The sequence below is a fragment of the Oryza sativa genome, chromosome 7 (genome assembly GCF_034140825.1).
Source record: "Oryza sativa Japonica Group chromosome 7, ASM3414082v1".
In the NCBI taxonomy this organism is placed as follows: domain Eukaryota; kingdom Viridiplantae; phylum Streptophyta; class Magnoliopsida; order Poales; family Poaceae; genus Oryza; species Oryza sativa.
In genome coordinates, this window is record NC_089041.1 from 24667494 (window position 1) to 24689366 (window position 21873).

The 21873-nt window shown below is 43.1% G+C and overlaps 3 protein-coding genes across 7 annotated transcripts; 2 read left to right on the top strand and 1 right to left on the bottom strand.

Moving 5' to 3' along the window:
• The first annotated feature begins 3516 nt into the window (after window positions 1-3516).
• Window positions 3517-8658, top strand: LOC4343807 (uncharacterized). 3 transcript variants are annotated; one of them, XM_015789318.3, is made up of 10 exons: window positions 3517-3718; window positions 4492-4709; window positions 5150-5264; window positions 5415-5504; window positions 5667-5825; window positions 6272-6391; window positions 6983-7093; window positions 7180-7261; window positions 7341-7425; window positions 8306-8658. In XM_015789318.3, exons 1-9 carry the CDS (start codon window positions 3575-3577, stop codon window positions 7394-7396), a joined length of 1095 nt encoding a protein of 364 aa, XP_015644804.1. In that variant the 5' UTR covers window positions 3517-3574; the 3' UTR covers window positions 7397-7425; window positions 8306-8658. The 3 variants fall into 3 exon arrangements, with proteins under 3 accessions (XP_015644804.1, XP_015644805.1, XP_066168335.1); XM_015789319.3 differs by having other exon boundaries at window positions 8391-8658; XM_066312238.1 differs by lacking the exons at window positions 6983-7093; window positions 7180-7261; window positions 7341-7425; window positions 8306-8658 and adding an exon at window positions 6642-6815.
• A 285-nt stretch (window positions 8659-8943) lies between these two features.
• LOC4343808 (pentatricopeptide repeat-containing protein At1g26460, mitochondrial) lies at window positions 8944-12940 on the top strand. Its single transcript, XM_015789113.3, has 7 exons — window positions 8944-9699; window positions 10278-10494; window positions 10693-11172; window positions 11753-11959; window positions 12064-12201; window positions 12269-12468; window positions 12603-12940. Exons 1-7 carry the CDS (start codon window positions 9074-9076, stop codon window positions 12604-12606), a joined length of 1872 nt encoding a protein of 623 aa, XP_015644599.1. The 5' UTR covers window positions 8944-9073; the 3' UTR covers window positions 12607-12940.
• A 191-nt stretch (window positions 12941-13131) lies between these two features.
• LOC4343809 (putative pentatricopeptide repeat-containing protein At1g26500) lies at window positions 13132-19867 on the bottom strand. 3 transcript variants are annotated; one of them, XM_015789566.3, is made up of 4 exons: window positions 18211-18348; window positions 16861-17351; window positions 14300-16025; window positions 14026-14201 (listed from the first exon to the last, which is right to left on the bottom strand). In XM_015789566.3, the coding sequence occupies exons 2-4, from the start codon at window positions 17280-17282 to the stop codon at window positions 14172-14174; spliced, it is 2178 nt and encodes a 725-aa protein (XP_015645052.1). In that variant the 5' UTR covers window positions 17283-17351; window positions 18211-18348; the 3' UTR covers window positions 14026-14171. The 3 variants fall into 3 exon arrangements, with proteins under 3 accessions (XP_015645051.1, XP_015645052.1, XP_015645053.1); XM_015789565.2 differs by having other exon boundaries at window positions 13132-16025; XM_015789567.3 differs by lacking the exons at window positions 14026-14201; window positions 14300-16025 and having other exon boundaries at window positions 17213-17351; window positions 18211-19867.
• Between the last annotated feature and the right edge of the window lie 2006 nt (window positions 19868-21873).

Consider the following 21873-nt stretch of genomic DNA (forward strand, 5'->3'; position numbering starts at 1 on the left):
CCAGCAGAAGCCATTGCTCTCCTGCATGCCTGCATTGCATTGCAACAATGCAGCCACTTAACCAACCTTTCTTTGGTCTCAAAAAAAAGGAAGAAAATAAAAGAGAAAAGAAATCTTTTATTAGCAGTCAGCACAGATCCAGATCTGCCTGCCTGCCTGCTTAGGTGATCAGTACAATGTTGCTAAAATTAGCCAAGTGAATGCTCCGAAAGATAAGAGCTCTAATTGGCTGTATGTGACCAGGTAAGTAAGCAGCCACCAACTTAACCTGACATTAATTGTAGCTAACCATTTTAGCTTGTTTGTGTTTTTTATTTGTGGCCTAAATTAAAGTCGTTAATAATTCGGTACATTATTTGATGATATACTGGTCTACCAGAAACAAAGGTAGACTCTATTTGTGAATTCAAGAATGTAATAATTGGGAAGGCCGATTAATTAGTTAGTATAATGACCAAGATCACACCAGCCAAGCTTGGTGGTTACTCTTTCACAGAAAAGCTGAAGCTTTTTACATGCCCTGAAATATGTGACAAATCATAGCTCTATCTAGCAATCAGCAAATGCTGCCTTAATCAGCTACCATCTCATGCCATGCTACTTGCTTTCAGTCACTGTAGTTGAGATGATTAAAGAAATACATATTTAGTGTTAGGGAACATAAGCTTTGGATTCAAAGAGGATGATCTAGACTAAATCAAAACAAACAGACAAAAATGGAATTCCGTTTTTCTGTTATTTTTCAACTTTTGAGATAGACAGAAATGTTACCATATAGTTAGCCTATGATCTCTTCATCTCTTGATTCCAACTTGATCTCACCAACTAATCACCAACAACACAATATTGCAGGAAAAAAGTGCAGAACTTGGTGTCAATTTCGGTGCATTGCAGGTGTTGCACTGTTGACGTCAACTTCTTACTAACTAGTACGTACAGACGTACTACAAGTACTCATTTAGCTTTACTAGAAAATCTGAAACATTTCAGGTCACACTCTTCTTGTAAATTTGACAAGATTTGGAATGCATGAAAAATCTGTTATTAGACAAATTTCCTCGTATGATCGCATCCGCACAGTAAAAATTCAGAGGACAAAGTACATATCAAATCCATCTTGTCGCCTTTGAGGAAAACGCATCAATTTCCACTATAGAGCAAAAGATCGGCAGTTAAAGGGAATATCATGAAATCTCTGATCAGCAAATAGGATTCGAACAGCTTTGATGGAAAAAAAGGAGGCAAAGACTGATGTTAGAAGTAAAGTGTTCCCCACTAGCATCTATCAGGAAAAAAAATGTCAAATCAAATTCAACTCTGTTTTTAACTGCTTGATTTGGCTATGTTCATCCGTATTGGACGTAGTGACCAGGTTTTAATCCATTATCTAAGGGCCCCTTCGAAACAAAGGATAGAAAACACACGGGAAAAGGAAAAACATAGAAATTAAAGTAGCATGTTTTACTAGTCTTACAGGAATAGAAAACACAGGAAATATTTTTTTGGGAATACACGAGACACACATTTTTTATTAAGAGGAATAAATGTATTTACAGAGCGGGCCTGAAAACCAAAAAGAAGGGGACAGGGTACAGGAGAGGGGAAAAGAAAAGCATAAGCCTAATCTCCCGAATGATTTGGCGACCCAAGAACAAACGAATGGACTGTCATGGTTGGTATGGCTGATCTAGCCATCCGCCAGAGGTCCACTTCCCCATCATAGCCCTAGCTATCTTCATCCAAGGTCTGCTCTTCTGGTTGAAGACCCGATTGTTCTTTTCCTTCCAGATTGTCCACGCTACCAGTGTTGCAATTGTGTCGAACCCTCGGCGATGATCCTTAATCATCCTTTTGCGACTGTCACACAGCCAGGCATGAAAGGACTGCTCGTTGAGAGGTAGACATTCGGAATGACCGATAGCACTAAGAGCAATCCACCAAAGCTGTCGGGACTCCGGGCATGCGACCAGGAGATGATCAATCGTTTCGTCGCGTTGATCGCAGAGGGGGGCAATGATCCGGGAAATATGAGGAGAGTCTATATGATAGCACCATAGGAAACAAACAAAGCATAGGAAAGTTTCCAAGAGGTTGGACCTCTTGCTTATTTCCTATGAAATTGAGCTATAGGAATGCAATCATATGAAAAATTTCCTATACTTTTATGTGAATCAATGGGTTTCATAGGAAAAATTCCTTAGGAAATTGAATACTCCAAAATTCCTATGGCAATCCTCCAATTTAAGGGTCCTAAAAGTTTTCAAATTCTTAGATATTTTTGAACACCAGGATGTGTATCTCTTGTTTTGACGACACGTGTGTCGTACTACCTCCATTTTCATTTACTCATCACTTTTGATTGTGAATATATGTCACTACGCACTTAAATATGTGATTCCTCTTTTGCCCTTGGTGAGCCTAATTAAGGTGATATATGTGCGGCATATGTATTTATAAACCTCTAGATTCTATATCCCACTAAGTTAGGGGTATTTTGATCATTTTATATAGAAAAAGTTTATTGTTTTGGTCTGGGTGCATGGTCAAAACTGACAAATAAGTAAAGGGGAGAGAATAATTCGAATAGTAATTTGAATATTCTAACTCATGTGCTGGAGCTCAGACAGAGCATGCCTAAGAGATACCCAATACTATCCCCAATCCTGAAGTATTTGAGTTATATAGGGAAAAAGTGGATCTAATAGACCTCCAATCTAGAAAAAAAAAAAAGAAACCCTGATCTCGGTTCTCGCTCTCCACAAGTTATGAAGATTGCAAACTCCCATTTCACTGATCCATGGAAGTTTGCGCGTGGTAGATCATGTGGGAAGGGGAATGACCGTTGTGTGGTAGTTCGGGGTGGACCTACTTCTAATTATTGGGTGTTAATTTTGAGTTAATTTTTAGATATCTGTTGGAGAAAAGAGTCTATTCACATCTAAAAACCTTCTTTTTTAGAAGAGTGTTTTTTTTACTCGGCCTCTATACCCAACCGGATACTCAGGCTACATGCCCTTTCGCTCACGCCTAAAAACCTATTTAGGGATCGTAAAAGCATAATTTTAGGAATATATTTTTTGGGTTTTTTTTGTAACATACACATTTACTTCTCTTAGCCAAGGCTCAAATTTGAACATATGAATGAATTTAGCAGAAATTTAGAGGAAATTTACTCCAGAATAATTAGGGACTGAATTTCAAATGGAAATTGACTAATTAATATTAAGCTCTTGATTGTCAAAAGGATAAAAAAAAGAGTGTCCTGAAATATTTCAGATTTTCACAATGTGTGGCCTAAACTTTTTTTTTTTGAGGGTAATGTATAGCCTAAACTGATAAGGCAGAAATCTAATTTTATCCACGAGACTATAGTGAGCCTACTCTTCAAGCTGGGCTTCAATTTATGTGGGCCAAGTGTTAACGAAGAGACATTTTGGGCCATCATATTCGGCTTGTATGGGCCATCAGATGTAACACCTACGCTTCTCTTTACGGCCCAAAAACACCTACGCTTCCGTAGTTCTCGAGGCTTCTGTTTCCTCGTCTCTCGTCGTCGTCGGCGGCGGCGGCGGCCATGGAGGACGACGACGAGTGCCCTCCCCTCGCCGTCGAGCTCTCGCCGGAGAAGCCGTACAGTCCTCCGCCGCTCGGTCCCTCCGCGGCGTCGCCGGTCGGAGTCACCGTCATCACTGGCTACCTCGGCGCCGGCAAGTCCACGGTGAGCTTTTCTCCGCAGGCTGTGCCCTCCCCGCCTCCCCGCCCCATGCTCTCCCTGCAAAGTGCTTGGAGGATTGGGGGCGTCAGATTACTGGAACTATGTAGGATCCGAGATTGGTCTACGGAAGATTCCTGGAGGACTGGAGTTGTGGCTGGTAGTTTGATCCGATCGAGTTGCATACTTGCCTGTCGCCATAGCTCTTGCTGTTTTCTTAGGTTTAGGTAGTTCTCAACATGCTGGGTTGGTTGGAGCAGTGTCCTTTTCTATTTGGTGAGCTGTCATGTGACTCGAACTCGCTTCGAGGGCTTCGTTTCTCATAGGAGCTCATTTTCAATTTATTTGTAGTTCTAGTAGTATATAAGAAAAGGTTCATCGATCTACATGTTGAACTAGTAACCAATCAATTTTGAACTGTAGTTGAATGTTATATCACCAAGTGGAGTAACTAGTTCTCTTTCTTTTTTTAGACTAAACTTAACATTACCGAGTTACTCATGGATAAACACCTTTTTCACAGTTGATGATATATTGAGGATTTATACATGTGTTTAGTACTATTTTATCCCGTGCTTTTTTATCAAAATGAATCTGTCAGTGGCTGTTTACTATTTAGCTTATGTTGACATTTGTTTCTACTATGTCTCACCTTACCACTCTCCTAGCAGAACCTGTACTTATTGACCAAGTGTCCTGTGAACTTTATAATCCAGTTTGTTAGTTCAACTAATTGGTATGTTATGGGATAACTTATCTCCCGCACATCAAATTTTCAGTTAGTCAACTACATTCTAAGTGCGCAACATGGAAAGAGAATTGCAGTGATATTGAATGAGTTTGGAGAGGAAATTGGGGTTGAAAGAGCAATGATCAATGAGGGGCAAGGTGGCGCGCTTGTTGAAGAGTGGGTAGAGCTGGCAAATGGATGTGTTTGTTGCACGGTGAAACACAGCCTGGTTCAAGCACTTGAGCAGCTTGTGCAGAGAAAGGAGAGGTAAATACGGATGTTGCTGTCTTGCATGGATATGTAGCATACACCATTTGATCCTATAAGTATGTGTCCTACTATTATGTTTTATTCCCTATGATTTTCAGTACAAAGTGATGTCATGATGTATAAAGACTTAGTGATATGTTCTGATTTGCTATTGATATTCTGGTTTTAGCTCAAAACTATGTTTACACTCTGGCATTTTTTGGTTAGTCCACATGGTTGTTTGTTTGTTCTAGTTCTTCTGGAAATAGTAAAATTTTGATTCACTTTCCTGTGTATGCTATGTACTGATGCAAAAATGTAAAGTGGATCATGCTCTTACTTTGATCTTTCATTAAAGAAGATTGGTGTTTTTTTTTTCTGATAACATTAGTAGTTTCATTATACTACAGTGCCTTGTAAATTACGACGGTATGAATTGAAGATACTATGTGCTGCAGAATGGATCACATATTACTAGAGACAACAGGATTGGCTGATCCTGCACCTCTTGTCTCTATTCTTTGGCTAGACGACCAGTTGGAGTCATCAATTAAACTAGACTCTATCATTACGGTTAGTTCAACCTTATGTTCTTATTTGTTAGTCTGACTATATCTTACAAGTTCGGGAAATGTGCCTGCTTCTTTGGTCCTTACTTTGGATAACAGTTTGAAGGACTGCATTGTATTGGACAATTTTCTTATATATATATTTACTGGTCAGGTTATTGATGCAAAAAACTTCAGGCTGCAAATTGATGAGCACAATAAGTCATCATCATTCCCTGAAGCATTTCATCAAATTGCATTTGCGGTAACTTGGTCCTCAGTGTTATCCTATTTGTACCATTTTGTCTTCACTACAGAATTTGGAATTCTTTGTGCTGATTTTGTGGTTCTGAAATTTGTCTTACTTGATGAATCCCAAAATGCAAACAACCATAATAACAAAAGTGTCAAAACTTTCCTGGACCAGGATGTTGTGATATTGAACAAAATTGACCTAGTAGAAGGCAGTCTTGAGGATTTGGAAAGGCAGATTCATGAAGTCAACGCTCTTGTTACAGTGGTGCAGTCTGTCCGCTGCCAGGTTGACTTAAATAAAATATTTGATCAGCAAGCATATGGTGCCAAGGTCAATACCTAGCTCGAAACTTGCATTTTGTTATTTCTTTGTATTCAATGCAGAGGAATCTGTCTTTGATTTTGTTTTTGGACAAAAAAAAGACTAACTTTGATTAGTTAATTGATTAAGTATGACATCAATTAGTCATGTCAACATATGGGCACTAAATCTAGTCATGCCAAGACATGGAAACTAAGTTATTCTCAGGTCATTAAACTCTATGGCACTTCTTAACAAAAGCTCGAATCATTCAGCACGAAAAATCAGTGTTGGTGAGACGTTTTTTCAGCATCTGCTTGCTCATGCTAACTAGCAATACAGAAATTTGCTTACTTGCTTTTGGTACTTATTTTGTAGTTATTGCTTTTGCTGGCGATGGCACCTTGTGCTCAACAAAATCTGAACACCTTATTCAGGGATTTGATTCTGACATGTTTTTAATTTATTTTCCATAGAATTCATCGCAGCTGCAAGAACTTCTGGAGTACAGTAAATCAGTACCACCTAATCTCCGTCATGATAACAGTATTTCTACCTTGTGTATTTGTGAGCAGGATCCAATTTCCCTGTCTAAGGTACTCTTCCATTAGAGTTTTTTTTAACTGCAGTTAACATTTAGAAAACATTTCCCTTGGACAACTTTGAAAGGGTATTTATTCATTAATCTTAAAAACATAGATTTTGGTTGACAACTACATCATTGGGATTTGGGATATTTAGTTTTTTTTTCTGTACTCACCCATTGTTCTGTTAGTACTTTGAAGTACATGCTCTTATGTTTCACCTACTTTTCTAAAATATGTCTTCACATTCCATACTGCTTAGGTTGATTTGAAAAGTTACAATGAACAAGTGATTGCAAGCTCTACACTCACTTTTCCTGGTTGATGCTACAGCAACAACTGGAAACATTATTTGATTAATATTGCCCCTTGAAGTCTTCATGTTGAGATAGATGTGTTATATGTCATGATTTCAAAGATGATCATTTATTGGGATCTGTGAAGGATGCTCCATATTCTGCTCTACTATAGAGAAGAGTAGAAGTCTGTTTAATATTCAAGCACATACACTGCATTTCCTAGGTTTCTCCGTTCATGACCAATGAACACCGATATACAATTGTGAGATATATGCATTTTTGTTTGATTTAATTTGTTCTGAAGGTGGAATCATGGCTCGAGGATCTTCTTTGGGAAAGGAAGTTGGACATGGATATTTATCGTTGTAAAGGGATTTTACATGTCCATAACTCGGATCAAGTTCATACATTACAGGTTGTTGCATCATAAAAAGTATTCTCAAGAATCATACATTATGAGTTTTCAAACAAATATTATCCCACCTGTTTGCTCTCATGCAGGCAGTGAGGGAAGTTTATGAAGTTCTGCCAGCTCGAGAATGGTCCAAGACAGAATCTCGCACAAACAAGATAGTTGTCATAGGTATATTTCGTAACTCACTAGTTTAGCGATGGCAACTTATGAATTGTTTATTAATTATCATATGCCTGTGGTGCTGCAGGTCGCAACTTGGATATCAATATCCTTCAAGATTCATTTAGTCGTTGCAAGCACTGATATCGAAGGGTTTGTTCATCCTGTACCCTGTAAGTTACATTCTGTTTTTTGGGGTTGTTTGTGTGTGTGTATATACATACATACATGCATGCATGTATGTATGTATATATACATACATACATACATACATACACACACACATATATATATATATATATATATATATATATATATATATATATATATATATATATATATATATATATATATATATATATATATATATATAGTAAATTTGTTTGGTGCTCCATGGTGCCCGGGCACTATTGTTGAAATTGAGTATATACCCAATTCAAATGAGTATGAAACTTTTTCAATTACTTAGGTATTAACATTAACTACTTTACTAACTAGTTTAAAGCAAGTTTGAACTGAATTTGAACTTGTTTTTGTTAGATTTTGATTCTAGGTATATAGCATCCATACATATAATTAGTTAGGTATGTAATCATGGATTGTGAAATAAAGTTAAATTTGAGTTGTTTTGTTGATAAGTATAGGTATGAATCAAATTATTATAACTAGGTATATACTCACAATTTGAAAATTTTGAAAAAATTTGAGTAATTTTGTGCATTAGATACCATGGTGCCCGGGCACCATGGTGCCCCATATGAGTGTCATATATATATATATATATATATATATATATATATATATATATATATATATATATATATATATATATATATATATATATATATATATATATATATATATATATATATATATATATATATATATATATATATATATATATATATATATATATATATATATATATATATATTAGTCTTTCAGTCTTGCTGTTTGAGGTTCTGTCCCATCAATATACTTAGGAGTATTTGCTGCTTGGGACTTGCAGCTGACAAAATATTAGCATTTTAATGTTGTTCCTGCACTCAACAGGCACCTCCATGCAATCAAATACTGCAAGGAGTTTCTATGGCTCCCCGAAGTAATGTGCTTTATGTTTGTCTGTATATCTTCAAAGGTGACAGTGCTGACAGCTTCTTGGCAATGAAGTTCTGCACAACGGATGCGATTATCCGACGCGCCATGTTCAACTTTGGAAGAGGAACATGCATCCAGTTACAAGATGATGAACTACTTGTAGAAGATTTTAGTTAAGAGTAGTATGCAAACTGATGATCGGCAACATTTCTCGTTGTATGGAACTGACCGAAAGCAATCTTTTTGTAAGAAACCGATTGGCAACAATAACATACTGGGAGTTGAAATCTGATCCTCAAATTCATGTTTGTAAGTTTGCCACTCTCTTGCAAAATGCAAAACGCAGCTACGTGCTGCCAAGGTTCTTACAAAGCCCCATCTCTAACATTGATCTAGTATAGACAAGAGCCCCATTTGCATCGCTCAAAATTCAGGCGAACTTCACAGGAATTTGGCACAAACAATTTCGAAATTCGTACTCCGATGTTAATTCCGTGGGTTAAACCGTTTTTATCGCAGTGATACACCGTCGAACTGAATGCAACGGTCGCACAAAAATTTACATATTCACCCTCGTAACAAGTCAAAATTACGAAACACACCCTCCATTCTCCGCTCCTTCCGTTCCATTCCATCTCCGGTCTGAGCCGCCGCCGCCGCCTTCTTCCCCTCTCACTCCCACCTCACTAAAACCCTAGCCCAAACCCCACCTCCTCTCCCGCCATGGCTGCCGCGGCGGCCACCTCCCGCCTCCTCCGCCGCCACCCGCCTCCCCTCCCCCTCCTCCTCCGCTCCTCCATCTCCTCCTCCCGCCCTCTCCTCCAGCAGCCCGAGCTCTCCCCCGCCGCCGCGGCCGATGCGGCCCCCGCCACCGATGCCGCGCCGCTCCCGCCGAAGCCGAGCACGGGGAGCCCCTTCTACGGCGAGAACTGGCGGAACCCCGCCGCGGCGGCCAACCCGTCCTCATCCTCCCTCCTCCCCGCGGTCGTCGGCGGCGGCGCGCACGCCCGCGCGGCGGCGTACTCGGCGTCCCCGGGCGCGGCGGAGCTGAAGGAGACGTTCGCGGAGTGGATGGCGGAGCAGCGGTGGGAGGAGATGAAGCAGCTGTTCGAGTTCTGGGTGAGGTCGCTCGACCCGGCGTCCGGGAAGCCCAACCGCCCCGACGTCGACCTCTTCAACCACTACCTCCGCGCGCAGCTCATGTCCGGGGCGCTCCCGATCGAGATGCTGGATCTCGCCGAGCAGATGCGCGAGTTCGAGATCACGCCCAACACGGCCTCCCACAACCTCATCCTCAAGAGCATGGTCCAGGCCCAGGAGGCTGATGGCGCCGAGAAGCTCATTGAGCGGTGAGTCTTTTGTTTTTGTTGTGGCTTTGTGGAATGGGAGATCGCCATTCCCTGATTCATTGTTGTCATAATGTGCATGTACAACTCAACCATGGAACCTCGTAGGTCGTTTGCAGCAAATTTTAAGGCCTGAATTGCGTCTTTAGTGACACGACTAGTTTACTAGATATGCACGCCTTTCATTCTTCTGATGCTTAGTGGGTAACATAGATACGATGTAACGTTTTGTTTTATAAAGGCCATGGATCCATTGCACTTACGGTTTCTCTGATGTAACATATCTCAGATGCTTTATCAACATTGCATACATAATTTATAATATGTAGTTAGTGCATAAAACTAAAAGATGCCTTACAGATTGTGTATAACATTCAGGAACTTAAGTTTTTTTTCTTGCAGCTGTAAGAACGTTATTATTGTCAATGAATTGTGCAGAATATTGTCAAATGATATACGATAGCATTTTCATGTATTATGCTCTAAGTGCTTGCATTTTGTTTTTGTCTATATGTTGCCTATACTGTGGTCACTACTGCTACAGATTTCACATTGAAAATGATTTTATCTGTTGAAATCAGGATGTTGCAAACAGGAACTCAACCAGATGACGAATCCTACAATTTGGTTGTAAATCTTCTGATTAAACTGAACCGGGTGGACTCTACTTTGAAATATTTGGATTTGATGCTTAAATCAGGCTACACAATATCTTCCTCTGTTTTTGTTGAGTATGTCCGGGCATGTGTAAGATCTGGTAGATTGGATACATTGGCATCAGTCATAGAGAAGTGCAAGGTACTTATTATTCTTTTAGACTGACAAGTCTGTTTACTGTTTATATACTGTTAGTTAGGACTCCTAATTTCCAATGCTGGAAATTCTCAATTGTTATAAGTTTGTGGGCTACCAATGGGCCTTCAACATTCTTCATTTTCGAATATATGTTTCAATCTTCTCGGTGTATGTACTAACGGTGCACTTATTTTGTTTCAGGCTACAGATCAGAACAAAGTCTTGTGTCCACCATGGTCCTGGTGTGTTGAAATAGCAGAAGCTGCTTTTGAAGCTAACAACAGCAAGCTGGGTCTTTTTGCTTTGGAATATCTTGCAAGATGGATTGCTCGTTCTGAGCGTGTTATTCCTCCTCTTCATCTTTCAGTTGATGAAGGTTTAGTACTCTCAGCTCTAAGTGCTGCTGCCAGAACTTGTAGCACTGATCTCCTGAATGCTGCTTGGTCAATATTACGTAAGTCCTTGCACCAGAAAAGGGCACCGACGCCAGAGGCATATCTTGCCAAGATTTATGCTCATTCATCCATTGGTCATCTTCAGCGGGCTTTTGGTACCCTACGTGAATTTGAAAATACCTATGGGAACTTTGAGGATATTGATTCAGAGCTCTTCTCACCGTTCACTTCATTGCGACCACTCGTTGTTGCTTGCTGTAAGGATGGGTACACCACACTGGACTCGGTATGTTCTCTTTACGCTATGCATAATACATCAAGGCGCAAAATTCTTATTTGGAGATCATGTTTAAAATCATCCATGATGAGCTAATGATGAAAACTCTGTATGTGTAGTTCCATTGGTGTTATGAATTTATACATTATGCCTTCTGTGGCACTGAATTATTCTTTCTTGACGTTTACCTAGTTATTCACTTATTTCTCTTTTCAACATAAAATTGGTGCTTTCTTTCTTCACTGTTGATGTTTTATTTAGTTATCATTTCCACCAGAGTATTTGAGGCACATTTTTTTCTCTCAATGACAATAATTCCTCATGGCTATGGTAGCCTTTTGTATTTTGGTTCCTCTCTGCAAGCATACCATGTATTTCTTCAACATTCTTATTTCTTTGTGGCCCAGTTTCATATTGACAGTTCAAAGAATTATTGACACAGTCCTTTTTCAGTGCTATTAGGAATTCGTCATAGCATTGTCCCCGCCAATTTGTCTTGACATTATGGGAGGAATGTTTTATTGCCTGTTATGCATTTCTTTCACCAAATATGATGGAATATCCTAACACTGTAGGCTCCTGCCTGCAGGTCTATGTGCAATTGGAGAATTTAAGTTCTGCAGATTCGCCATACAAATCTGTTGCTGCTCTTAACTGTGTTATATTGGGGTGTGCAAACATTTGGGATCTTGAGCGAGCATATGAAACTTTTGAGGCAATAAAAGAAAAGTTTGGACTTACACCTGACATACATTCTTACAATGCGCTTTTGCATGCATTTGGAAAGCGGAAAAAGGTATTATTATTACCTAATGGATTTGATACTTTCACAACATTTATCACCTTTTTGCCACTTACCAACAATCCATTCAACCTATGATGCCCATGTGTATTATACAGACTGAAGAAGCTTGCAACGTCTTTCAGCATCTAGTAAGCCTTGGTGTTAAGCCAAATGCAACAACTTATGGCCTTCTTGTTGACACTCATCTTGTAAATCGGGACGCAAAAGCTGCTCTTGCTGTAATTGCTGAGATGGTATGGTCAATTTACTTTTGCACATTTCCTGTCTATCTATAGTTTCTCAATGTGATGTCTGGTTCAGGTTGATGCGGGCTTTACTCCTTCAAAGGAGACACTTAAGAAGGTCCGAAGACGCTGCTCCCGTGAATCAGATTTTGATAGTGACGAGAAAGTGCAATCCCTGGCTAAGCAGTTTAACTACCGAATGGGTGGTGAAAACCGCAGGGAGATGCTCTTTAACATTGAATACAGCGCTGAGTTCACAAGTACTCCTAGTCCAAGGTACTGGGCTAACCTTTTCTGAATCCAACATTTTCTTTATTTTTCATCGCATACCAGCAATGGCTCTTTTTTTTTTTTTTTGCTTTATCTAATGCATTTGCTGACTGATTTGCTTGATGGTTTTGTTTTGCAAGTTGATTTTGATGATGCCGGTGCGCTCTAGTAGACGTAACGTGTACCCTCGCTCACTTTGCTGGTACCTGAAGGGCACGGAAGCTGTAGTCTGTAAATTATACTTCTTTGTACCAACTTCCCTAATTATTTCAAGCATCTCAAGCTATCATTTTTGTTGGCAGAACCCTCAACAGGATTTATGTTAGGATTTCAGAATAAGGGTCCTAATAGATTTTTTTTTTTGCCTGCTCAAAGCACCATGTTTTACAATCAATGGATGTTTGCTCAACTTATCTCTCAGTTCCAGCCTTTTTTACGGCTCTCGTGTTATTTATTCCTATACTGCATGCCATGTCAATTATGTATACTCTTGATGTTTGTTTTTTTGGAATTGCTATAGTTACTTCAAACGAATTAGTACTAGCACATTGCATTGGAGAGCAATATTGTTTACTGAAGGTAATAATAGACCGCTCATCGTGTAAATGCATCATGATTTACTGAAGATAATATTGTTTACTTAAAAAGAAGGCTCCGTGCAAAATAACGTGCAAAATAAGAGACGCAGTTCGTAAGTTGTAGATCATGATTGGCTTGTGCAATGCTCCATTAATTTCCTTGAGAACGTTGTTCAGCTTAGTTTCATTAAATCCAATATGAAACCCAAATAATACCATACAACCCAAATTCATAATTTGAACTCATAAGAAATCCGCATTGTAGTACCTTGCCGCTATGCTATACATCACACAAGACGTCATGCAGCTTCTGACCATCGACAATAGCACCAGATCGAATAGAGTACAGGAGAGACTCAAGCAGCAGACGATAGCATTACGGACACAAGAAGCCAAGCAGGAGACGATAGCATTGCGGACACTAGACACAAGAAGCTTTACCCGGTTACCCCGCCTGGGCATCAGTCTTCGTCGAAAGATGAAGATAGTAGGTTTCCCATGTGATCTAAAGGAGGATCCGTCCTTGACCTCATCGGCACCCACTGTTTCTCCTCGAAAGTGACGATGGGTTTGTTGATGTTCTTCTCGGCATCAGCCCTCAGAGAGGTAGCTATCTCTTCCACATTCACGATATTGCTGTGACAAGCACGAATCGAGACTTCCTTCAGACTCGGAAGGAACTCTATGCCAGTGATCTCTTGGATGGAGGCTTCTTCGAACAGAGACAGCTCTAGCCTTGCTAGCTTTGGTAGTGCCCCTTCTTCAAATCTTGCCTCCCAATCTTCAGACATGTCGAGATGAATGACAAGCAGTCTAAGAGATGGGAATTCCCCTGCTGAAGCAGAAAATTCTGTTCCTATGTATGCATTGTGATGCAACCTGAGGTATAGCAGGCTAGGTAAACTTCCTAGTACCTTCAGGTCTTCCTCGGCGCTTAGTTCGGTTGCGCGAAGGGTTAATTCTGTGATGTTGGAAAGCAAAGGAAACCAACATGGTAGTTGTGTTAACTGACCTCGAAGGTTCATACTTTTCGTAAATATTGGTGGACTGGATAATGAATTGACAATGTTGAAGTTCATCGCGCCATCAGGTCGCCAAAGTAATAACGAGCGAAGGCTGCCGCTGAGCTTCTCAAGAGCAGAGATCAAGGATGCCCAGGTGCTGTCGTCATCAACAAACATCAGTACTCCAAGTTTCCTCAACCGGGATAGCTTCGACAACTCGCTGATATAATGTGATGTAGAGGTCGTGATTTCTACCTGTGCAAGTGTTGTAAGTGAATCCATTTTTCGAAGTTCGTTAGGGATATGTAAACCCCAGAACTCAGAAATAGGCCACCGCCCAGTGTGGTTATAGGATCTTCTTCCTCCAAGTAAGTTTGCTAAATGTGGAAGATTGGTTATGCCAGGAGGCAAATGCTTTATGGCTGTGTCCCTTATATCCAGAGTCTCCAACTTCTTCAGGTTTCCTATTTGTGCAGGGAGTTCCGTAATATGTGTTCTTCTCAGATTAAGGTATTCCAATTGAAACAGCCTGCACAAGTCTTTGAGATCTCTATTTCTCAGGAATTCGTAGCCTTCTAAGTCCAATATTCTCATTAATTTCATCCAACCAAACTGCAATGTTTCTCCATCGGCAAATATGCTCAAGGACCGGACATGGCATAATATTTCTCTTGTGGCAATATATTTCACACCTCTGCTATGAACAGTTAGCCGCCTTATCTTCTCTTGCGGAAACAAAGTGTTCTGTTCTCCTACTAGAGTGATAAAATTATCTTCAATTGACTTTGACACAATGATCTCCAACATCACATCATGAACTCGGAATGTTTTAACCTTCCCTGTAAAGCTAGTGGTCACTGGCTGAATAATGCTCCGGTTAATGAATTCATCAAAGTAGCTTTCTGCCACCTCAAAAACACTCAGTCCACGTTTGCCAGTCACAAAGCGTTCTGCTACCCATCGCCTGAGTATAGTTTTCCTTCTGATATTATGGTCCTCAGGGTAAATGCTTAAATATAAGAAGCAAGTCTTCAAGTGGTAAGGAAGATCATTATAGCTAAGCTCAAGTATTTTCTTCAATCTATCAAGTGATGGATTGGTTTCAATCTCTGAACCAAGAGAGCTATAAATCTTCTCCCAAAGATCTTTACTGTGCACAGGCTTGCTAGCCAAGAGGCCTGCTATACTGACTATGGATAAAGGTGTGCCACCACATTTTCCCAGAATCTTAGCTGAAATATCTTCTAAGTGCTCAGGACAAATTGAGCTGCCAAATATTCTTTTGAAGAATAAGTCTCTGGATTCACAATCAGTGAGAGGTTTGATTTCGTAAGCTCGGTCGTACTCATGGAAACAACAGGTGTGTGCTACAGCTCTGATTCGTGTAGTAACCACTATTCTGCTACCATTATTTGAGTCCGGCAAAGAAAACCGAATACCTTCCCATGCAGTCATGCTCCAGATATCATCAAGAACAATCAGATATCTCTTATTTTCCAATTGCTGCCTGAGGATGCTCGCAAGTTGTACCACATTCCATGCTTCCATGCCCTTGAGTAGGCCTTCCATGGGACCTTTGCCAGCTCCAGTTGATGGAGAACTCGGTTGATTAACTGGTTGAGTGATTTGGAGAAGAATATCTCTCATCAGAACCTTGACATCAAAACTCTGGGACACAGTTACAAAAGCTTGACATTGAAAAGGTCCATTTCTTCCAGATAGACTTTGATATGTTGTCATAGCAAGTGTTGTCTTGCCCAAACCACCAAAACCAAATATAGACACCACCCGTAATTGTTGCACATGTGCCTCCAATAACCAGTGCACAAGATTTCCCTGACGTGGTTCAATGCCAACAAGCTGCCTTCTCTCTGGAAAGAGTGCAGTAATGCGAGTATCAACATTTAAAAGATTAGCTTGGCTATCATATGCAGCCATGCTATTCCCAGCAGTTCCAGAGATGAGATGATTGGCACTATACCTGCATGCAAGAACAACTAAGTAAGTTTGCTGGGTGATGAAATCGTACTACAGAAGTAGAAAAGAGATTAAAAAAAACTGTATATGCTCAGAAACTGTACTTTATAGTAATACTACGGAGAAATTGCTAAAAGAAGAGGTTTCTTTTTGATGACATGGGTCATTCATGGGCAAATTGCACAACCGTGGCAACAACCAAACCTCTAAGACTAAAATACAACTGCAGATTGGTGCATAAAGCTTGCTCATACATGCAAAAGGACTGGAGGCGTAGATTAAATGCCCTAGTGATTTACAGTTGTTGCCTTGTTGGAACACTTGGAAGGAGTGGAACAGGCAAACTTTTCAAGACCAGAGCCTTCAGTCACAGGACATCGTCTATAAGAGCTTTTCTAGCTAGTTTGTACGTTTTTTGCTTTTGTGTTGCTCCTCCTTAAAGTTATATTTTATCCTCCTCTAATGCAATAGGCAGAGCACCTGCCTTTTCATTCAAGAAAAAGAAGACGACATGGGTCATTTCAAGAGTAGATACTTGAACCCATGATCTCCACCTTCACAACCATGTGCTCTACTAGGCTATATGGGTCTCCCCAAACGTTTTTGGCTTATCGGTGCAACATATTTTTCAACATATAATTTGTGGAAAGAATTCAAGTTCATAAGCAAATCTATTTACAGAAGGGACAACTATAGATAAACAAGAGAAACTTTGCTGCCTTTTGTACCAGATTGTTGGTGTCCTGCTAGCACCTAAAGCTATCAAAAAGCAAAACGGCAATAGTCCAGAATTTGAACCATCATTCGGGAAAAAGGGACAGAAATAGCACAGAAGTTACCTTGAATTTCGGGCACTGATATTCATAGTACGCCTTTTTAGTTCTTGGATTTGTTTGGCAATCTGATGCCTCACTCTGGTGGTCTGCAATATGTGGGTGGCCTTGCGGAAAAACACTACAGGGCCGCTGCCACCGGCACTACTGCTGTCACCAAGTTGATGTTTGAACTCATCAATACAATCCTCGATATCATATGCAATCTCACGCACATGCTTCTTCCAAATCTTAACTTGCTTGCCGCATTCATCTCTCCCAGAAAGGTCCTGAAGAAAGGCTGTCATGCTCTCCAGTTCATCCTTCAAGTGTTGCAGTTCACCCCGAATACCTCCCAGAAGCTGGGCTTCTTGGAGGACGATTGTGCCGAGCTTTCCCAAGAGAGTGTGGATCGCACCTTCCGCGGCACTAACAACAGCATGTTCCATCTATCTAGGATAGAAGATGAACAAAGAACCAGAAACAAGCTCTACCGCACTTCTGACCTCAAATGAAAGCTGGGAGAGAAAATACAAGCTTAGAGTCAGCAAAATGGGATTCACCTTTTGAATCCTTTCCACAGTCCAAAGTCAATAAAACTGTAGCCTACGTCACTTGAGTAGAAAATGGAGACTGTTTCCAGCTTTCTTTTGAAAAGGAGATTGTTTATAGCCTACTCAAAGATAACCTGATCAGTTGACTTTTGAGTTTTATATTGTTCAGGATGGAAGCTTTCTTGACGAAGTTAACTTAGTTTACTTATGAGTGTATTATTTTACTGTTTTCACTTTTCAATATAATTTGCACACAAATTATTATTGGGAGACAGTGCTGTAGTCATGTTTGACCAAAAACCTCAGAGTAGTGCTAATGAATCAAGCTCAAACTTGCAAATCTAAAATCTTCAAGCAACATAGCATGAATACATCTAAAGGAACCCTCAGATTATCATACCATGCATGACACTGCACAATGGTAATCTATCCAGCTTCTTGAATCATTATCAAAAGTTCAAAAACGAAGGCAAGAATGGACTATTTGCTATACTTCACTAAAAAAGAACTATTCCCTCCGTTTCATATTATAAGACGTTTAACTTTTTTGTTAGTCAAAATTCTTTAGGTTTGACCAAGTTTATAAAAAAAATAGCAACATCCACAACACCAAACTAATTTCACTAAATTTAACATTGAATATATTTTGTTACAATGTTTGCTTTGTATTGAAAATATTACTATATTTTGCTATAAACTCGGTCAAACTTGAAAATGTTTGACTAAGAAAAAAGTCAAACGACTTATAATATGAAATGGAGGGAGTATCTGCTATTCCTCCCACAAAGTCCTCACTATATGAGCAGGTCATCTATACAATTACCTTGTGGTAAAAAAAAGACCAAGCTCCTGAGATGATTATGATCAAGTATTATCTTAAACCTCTGTTAGAAGTCCATTCATCGCTCTTCTCCTCCTATCCCTTGTGGCCATCCTCTCACCATAAGTCAGAAAGATGTCCCCAAGATCAACATGCCCCACATCCTTCAACCTCCTTCCAACTTCCTCAAACATCGACACCCCATCCTCATTTGAAAAGTAGTACAAGAACTTGTTATAGTCGAACCTTGGCACATCCACTCCACCCCACATAGTCCTCTCCACAAACTTAGTTGCCTCCAATGTCCTCCCGGCCTTCACCAACCCACCAACAAAGATGCTCTCAAAGTTCACCAATGGATCCCTCCCCTTCCTTCCCCTCTTCCCCAAGTGCCCCTGAAGCAGCATAATGTATGTGTGCATGTTCGGCTCGCACCCCGTGGCAACCATCTCTCTGAAAACCTCCGTCGCTTCTCGAGCTCGCTTGATCCTGATCAATCCCTTCATCAACCCATGGTACAGTGCAATGTCCTTCTCCTTAACACCATGAAAAACCCTGTATCCTTCCCTCACCCTCCTCCTCACCAGCAGCCCATACACCAAATCCCCCATCACCTCTCCGTCCACCTCCACACCTCTCTTGAACATTTCGGCGAACACCATGTACGCGCCCCACATCCTCCCTTCCTTGCACAGCCACGACACCACTGCCCGGTAGCACCCGCCTCTGCCACCGTCTGAAACTCCCCTCCTCCGCATTCCGTCGAACACCTTCATGGCGTCCGCGACGCGGTTATTCTTGAACAGCGTCACCACGATCTCCTCGTACGCGGCGGCGCCCGGGTCGAGCCCGCGCCTCTCCATCCCGTTCCACACCCTGCACGCGTCAGAGAGCATCCCCGCGCGGCAGTATCCGACGACCAGAAGCTCGCAGCACCTCCCGGTCCGCGACACGCCGTACCGGTGCTCGGCCTGCTTGATCACCTTCTCGGCGACGTCGGGCAGCTTGCAGACGGAGCAAACGACGTCGGTGATGAAGTTGAGCGTGCGGGGCCTGTCGGCGTCCGGGAAGAGGGCGAGCAGGGAGGAGACCTTGCCGACCTCGCGGGCCGGGGCGAGGCCACGGATGGCGGCGCGGAGGGCGGCAAGGGAGCGGAGCGCAGGCGGGAAGGAGAGCAGGGTGGAGTGGAGCAGGTCGACGTTGCGGGACTTGGCGAGGACGTCGAGGAAGCGCGCGGCGGTGGCCGGGGAGTGCGCGAAGCCGTGGGCGGCGGTGAGGTGGTCGAGGAGGCGGCGCACGGGGCGCCAGGAGAGCGGGAACCGCGCGGAGGCCTGGAGGAAGAGCTCGCGGAGGTCGTCGGCCGCGGCGGAGGGGAGCGGCAGCGCGGAGAGGCGCCGCCGCAGCGCGTCCTCCGGGGCGTGCTGGTGCTGGTAGAGCACCGTGCAGAGGCGGAGCAGCAGCGACGGGTCGGTGGGGCGCCCCGGCGCGGGGGCGGGGGCGGGAGCGGCGGCAGCTTCCGCGGCGGTGGAGAGGAGGAGGCGGCGGCGGCGGCGGGAGAGTGGGAGGAGGAGGAGGAAGCGGGGCAGCGGCGGCAACGGCATGGATCAATGGAGGTGGCCGCCGTCACGCCGATTCGCGGTGGCGAGGTGGATGGCGCGACAAGATTGAGAAGGGGAAGCAGGCCGCAACAGAAGCGTAGGGAATTTGGGCTTTGTGGGCCGTGAGGTCGTCTTGATCTTCGCGGTGTATGAGAAATAAGATCACTTTGACTCCCTCAACTGACCACCGAATCTAAATCGTATCTCTCAACCGCAATACCAGAAATCTTGACTCCCCAAATTTACAAAACCGGTGCAATTCGACTCCCTGGGCGGTTTTAGGAGGCGGTTTTGCTGACGTGGCGCCACGTGGCGCCTACGTGGCAATATTGACCGAGTCTTCGTTCCACGTGGCGATGACGTGGCACCTACATGGCGGTAGAATTAAAAAATATGCGTGCGACCCATTAGTCATTCACACCAAAAAAGTGGGCCCACTGACATGTGGGGCCCACATGTCAGTCCTTCTTCCTCCTCCCTCTCTCCCTTCTCTCTCTCCCCTTCTTCCCTTCGACCAGTGGCGCCTCTCTCTTTCTCTCACCCTCTTCCCTTCGGGCGGCGACGGGTGGTGGAAGCGAGCGGCAGGCGGCGAGAGCGAGCGACGGCGGCACGCAAGTGAGGCCCGGAGCGGCGACGGCAGGATGGGCGAGCGAGCGGCGGCGGGAGGAGGCTGAGCGGGAGCTCTGGCCGCGTTCTCACCCTGCTTCACGATGGCGTTGAAGGCAACGCTGCCCTTGGCGTCGACGGTGAGCGCGAGGATCTCCGGGAAGGCCCCACCGTCGCCGAAGTCCTCCAGCCGCCGCGGCACGAACCCGCCACGCTTCCCGTACAGTGGCACGGGCTTGGCAGGGCCCGAAGGCTTCGGCCAGCAGCAGCCGACGCTGGTGCAGTGGCGACGGCGGGGCGGACGATGCTGGGGCAGTGGCGGTTGGCGGTGGCCGACGCGGGAGAAGCCGAGACGATGGCTCCTCCTACCGCGAGCGCGAGGCGGGTGGGAGGGCGGCCGGTGGCGGTCGATGTTAGGGGCGGCGGTGGCCGGCGATGGCCGACGCGGGAGAAGGGGACACGACGGCTCCTCCTACCGCGGGTGCGAGGTGGGAGAATGAGGGAGGGCGGCCGGCGGCGATGGCCGATGCTAGGGTGGCGATGGCGGCCGACGCTGGGGCGGCGGCGGCTCCGGCTTCGATTTCCTCCGCTCTCTCCTCCGCCGCATCCTTCCATCCTCCCCACCCGCCTCCCTCCATCCCTCCGTCTGCCTCCTCACCTCCGTCCGCCTTCCCGCGCGGGAGAGAAAGAGAGAGAAGGGAGAGAGAGAGGAGGAAGAAGGAAGGAGGACTGACATGTGGGCCCCACATGTCAGTGGGCCCACATTTCTTTTTGTGTGAATGACTAATGGGTCCCACGCATATTTTTTAGTTCTACCGCCACGTAGGTGCCACGTCATCGCCACGTGGAACGAAGACTCGGTCAATATTGCCACGTAGGCGCCATGTGGCACCACGTCAGCAAAACCGCCTCCCAAAACCGCCCAGGGAGTCAAATTGCACCGGTTTTGTAAGTTTGGGGAGTCAAGATTTCTGGTATTGCGGTTGAGGGATACGATTTAGATTCGGTGGTCAATTGAGGGAGTCAAGGTGATCTTATTCCGGTGTATGACGACGTCGTGGTTTGGGAAAAAGTCTACTTTACATCCCTCATCGTTCTAAACTGCAAAAAATTACAGATTTTTCCCCGGTTTCCGTTAACATGCTTTTCAAACTATTAAACGGTATGTTATGTGTGAAAACTTTCTACATAGAAGTTGCTATAAAAAATCAAATAAATCCATTTTTCAAGTTTTTAATAATTAAAACTCAAATAATCATATGCTAATGACTTGTCTTATTTTACGTGCGCACTTAATCTTCATCCTTCCATCATATTCGAACGGGGCTAGCTCCCTGAACCGCAATATCAGAAATCTTGATCTCCTAACTTGTAAAACTAGGTTAAATTAAGTCTTATGGTACTATATATATATATATATGGCTAGTTTTTGTTGACGTGGAGAGTTGATTGTAGTCAACAT

Excerpts from the sequence above, each read along its gene's own strand:
- LOC4343807 (XM_015789318.3), top strand. The coding sequence starts at position 3,575 with ATGGAGGACGACGACGAGTGCCCTCCCCTCGCCGTCGAGCTCTCGCCG. Across the intron at positions 3,719-4,491 it reads TCGGCGCCGGCAAGTCCACG|TTAGTCAACTACATTCTAAG; the intron begins GTGAGCTTTTCT and ends TCAAATTTTCAG. Across the intron at positions 7,094-7,179 it reads ATCAAGTTCATACATTACAG|GCAGTGAGGGAAGTTTATGA; the intron begins GTTGTTGCATCA and ends GCTCTCATGCAG.
- LOC4343809 (XM_015789565.2), bottom strand. The coding sequence starts at position 17,282 with ATGGAACATGCTGTTGTTAGTGCCGCGGAAGGTGCGATCCACACTCTC. Across the intron at positions 16,026-16,860 it reads ATCAGTGCCCGAAATTCAAG|GTATAGTGCCAATCATCTCA; the intron begins GTAACTTCTGTG and ends TCTTGCATGCAG.
- LOC4343808 (XM_015789113.3), top strand. The coding sequence starts at position 9,074 with ATGGCTGCCGCGGCGGCCACCTCCCGCCTCCTCCGCCGCCACCCGCCT. Across the intron at positions 10,495-10,692 it reads CAGTCATAGAGAAGTGCAAG|GCTACAGATCAGAACAAAGT; the intron begins GTACTTATTATT and ends ATTTTGTTTCAG. Across the intron at positions 11,173-11,752 it reads GGTACACCACACTGGACTCG|GTCTATGTGCAATTGGAGAA; the intron begins GTATGTTCTCTT and ends TCCTGCCTGCAG.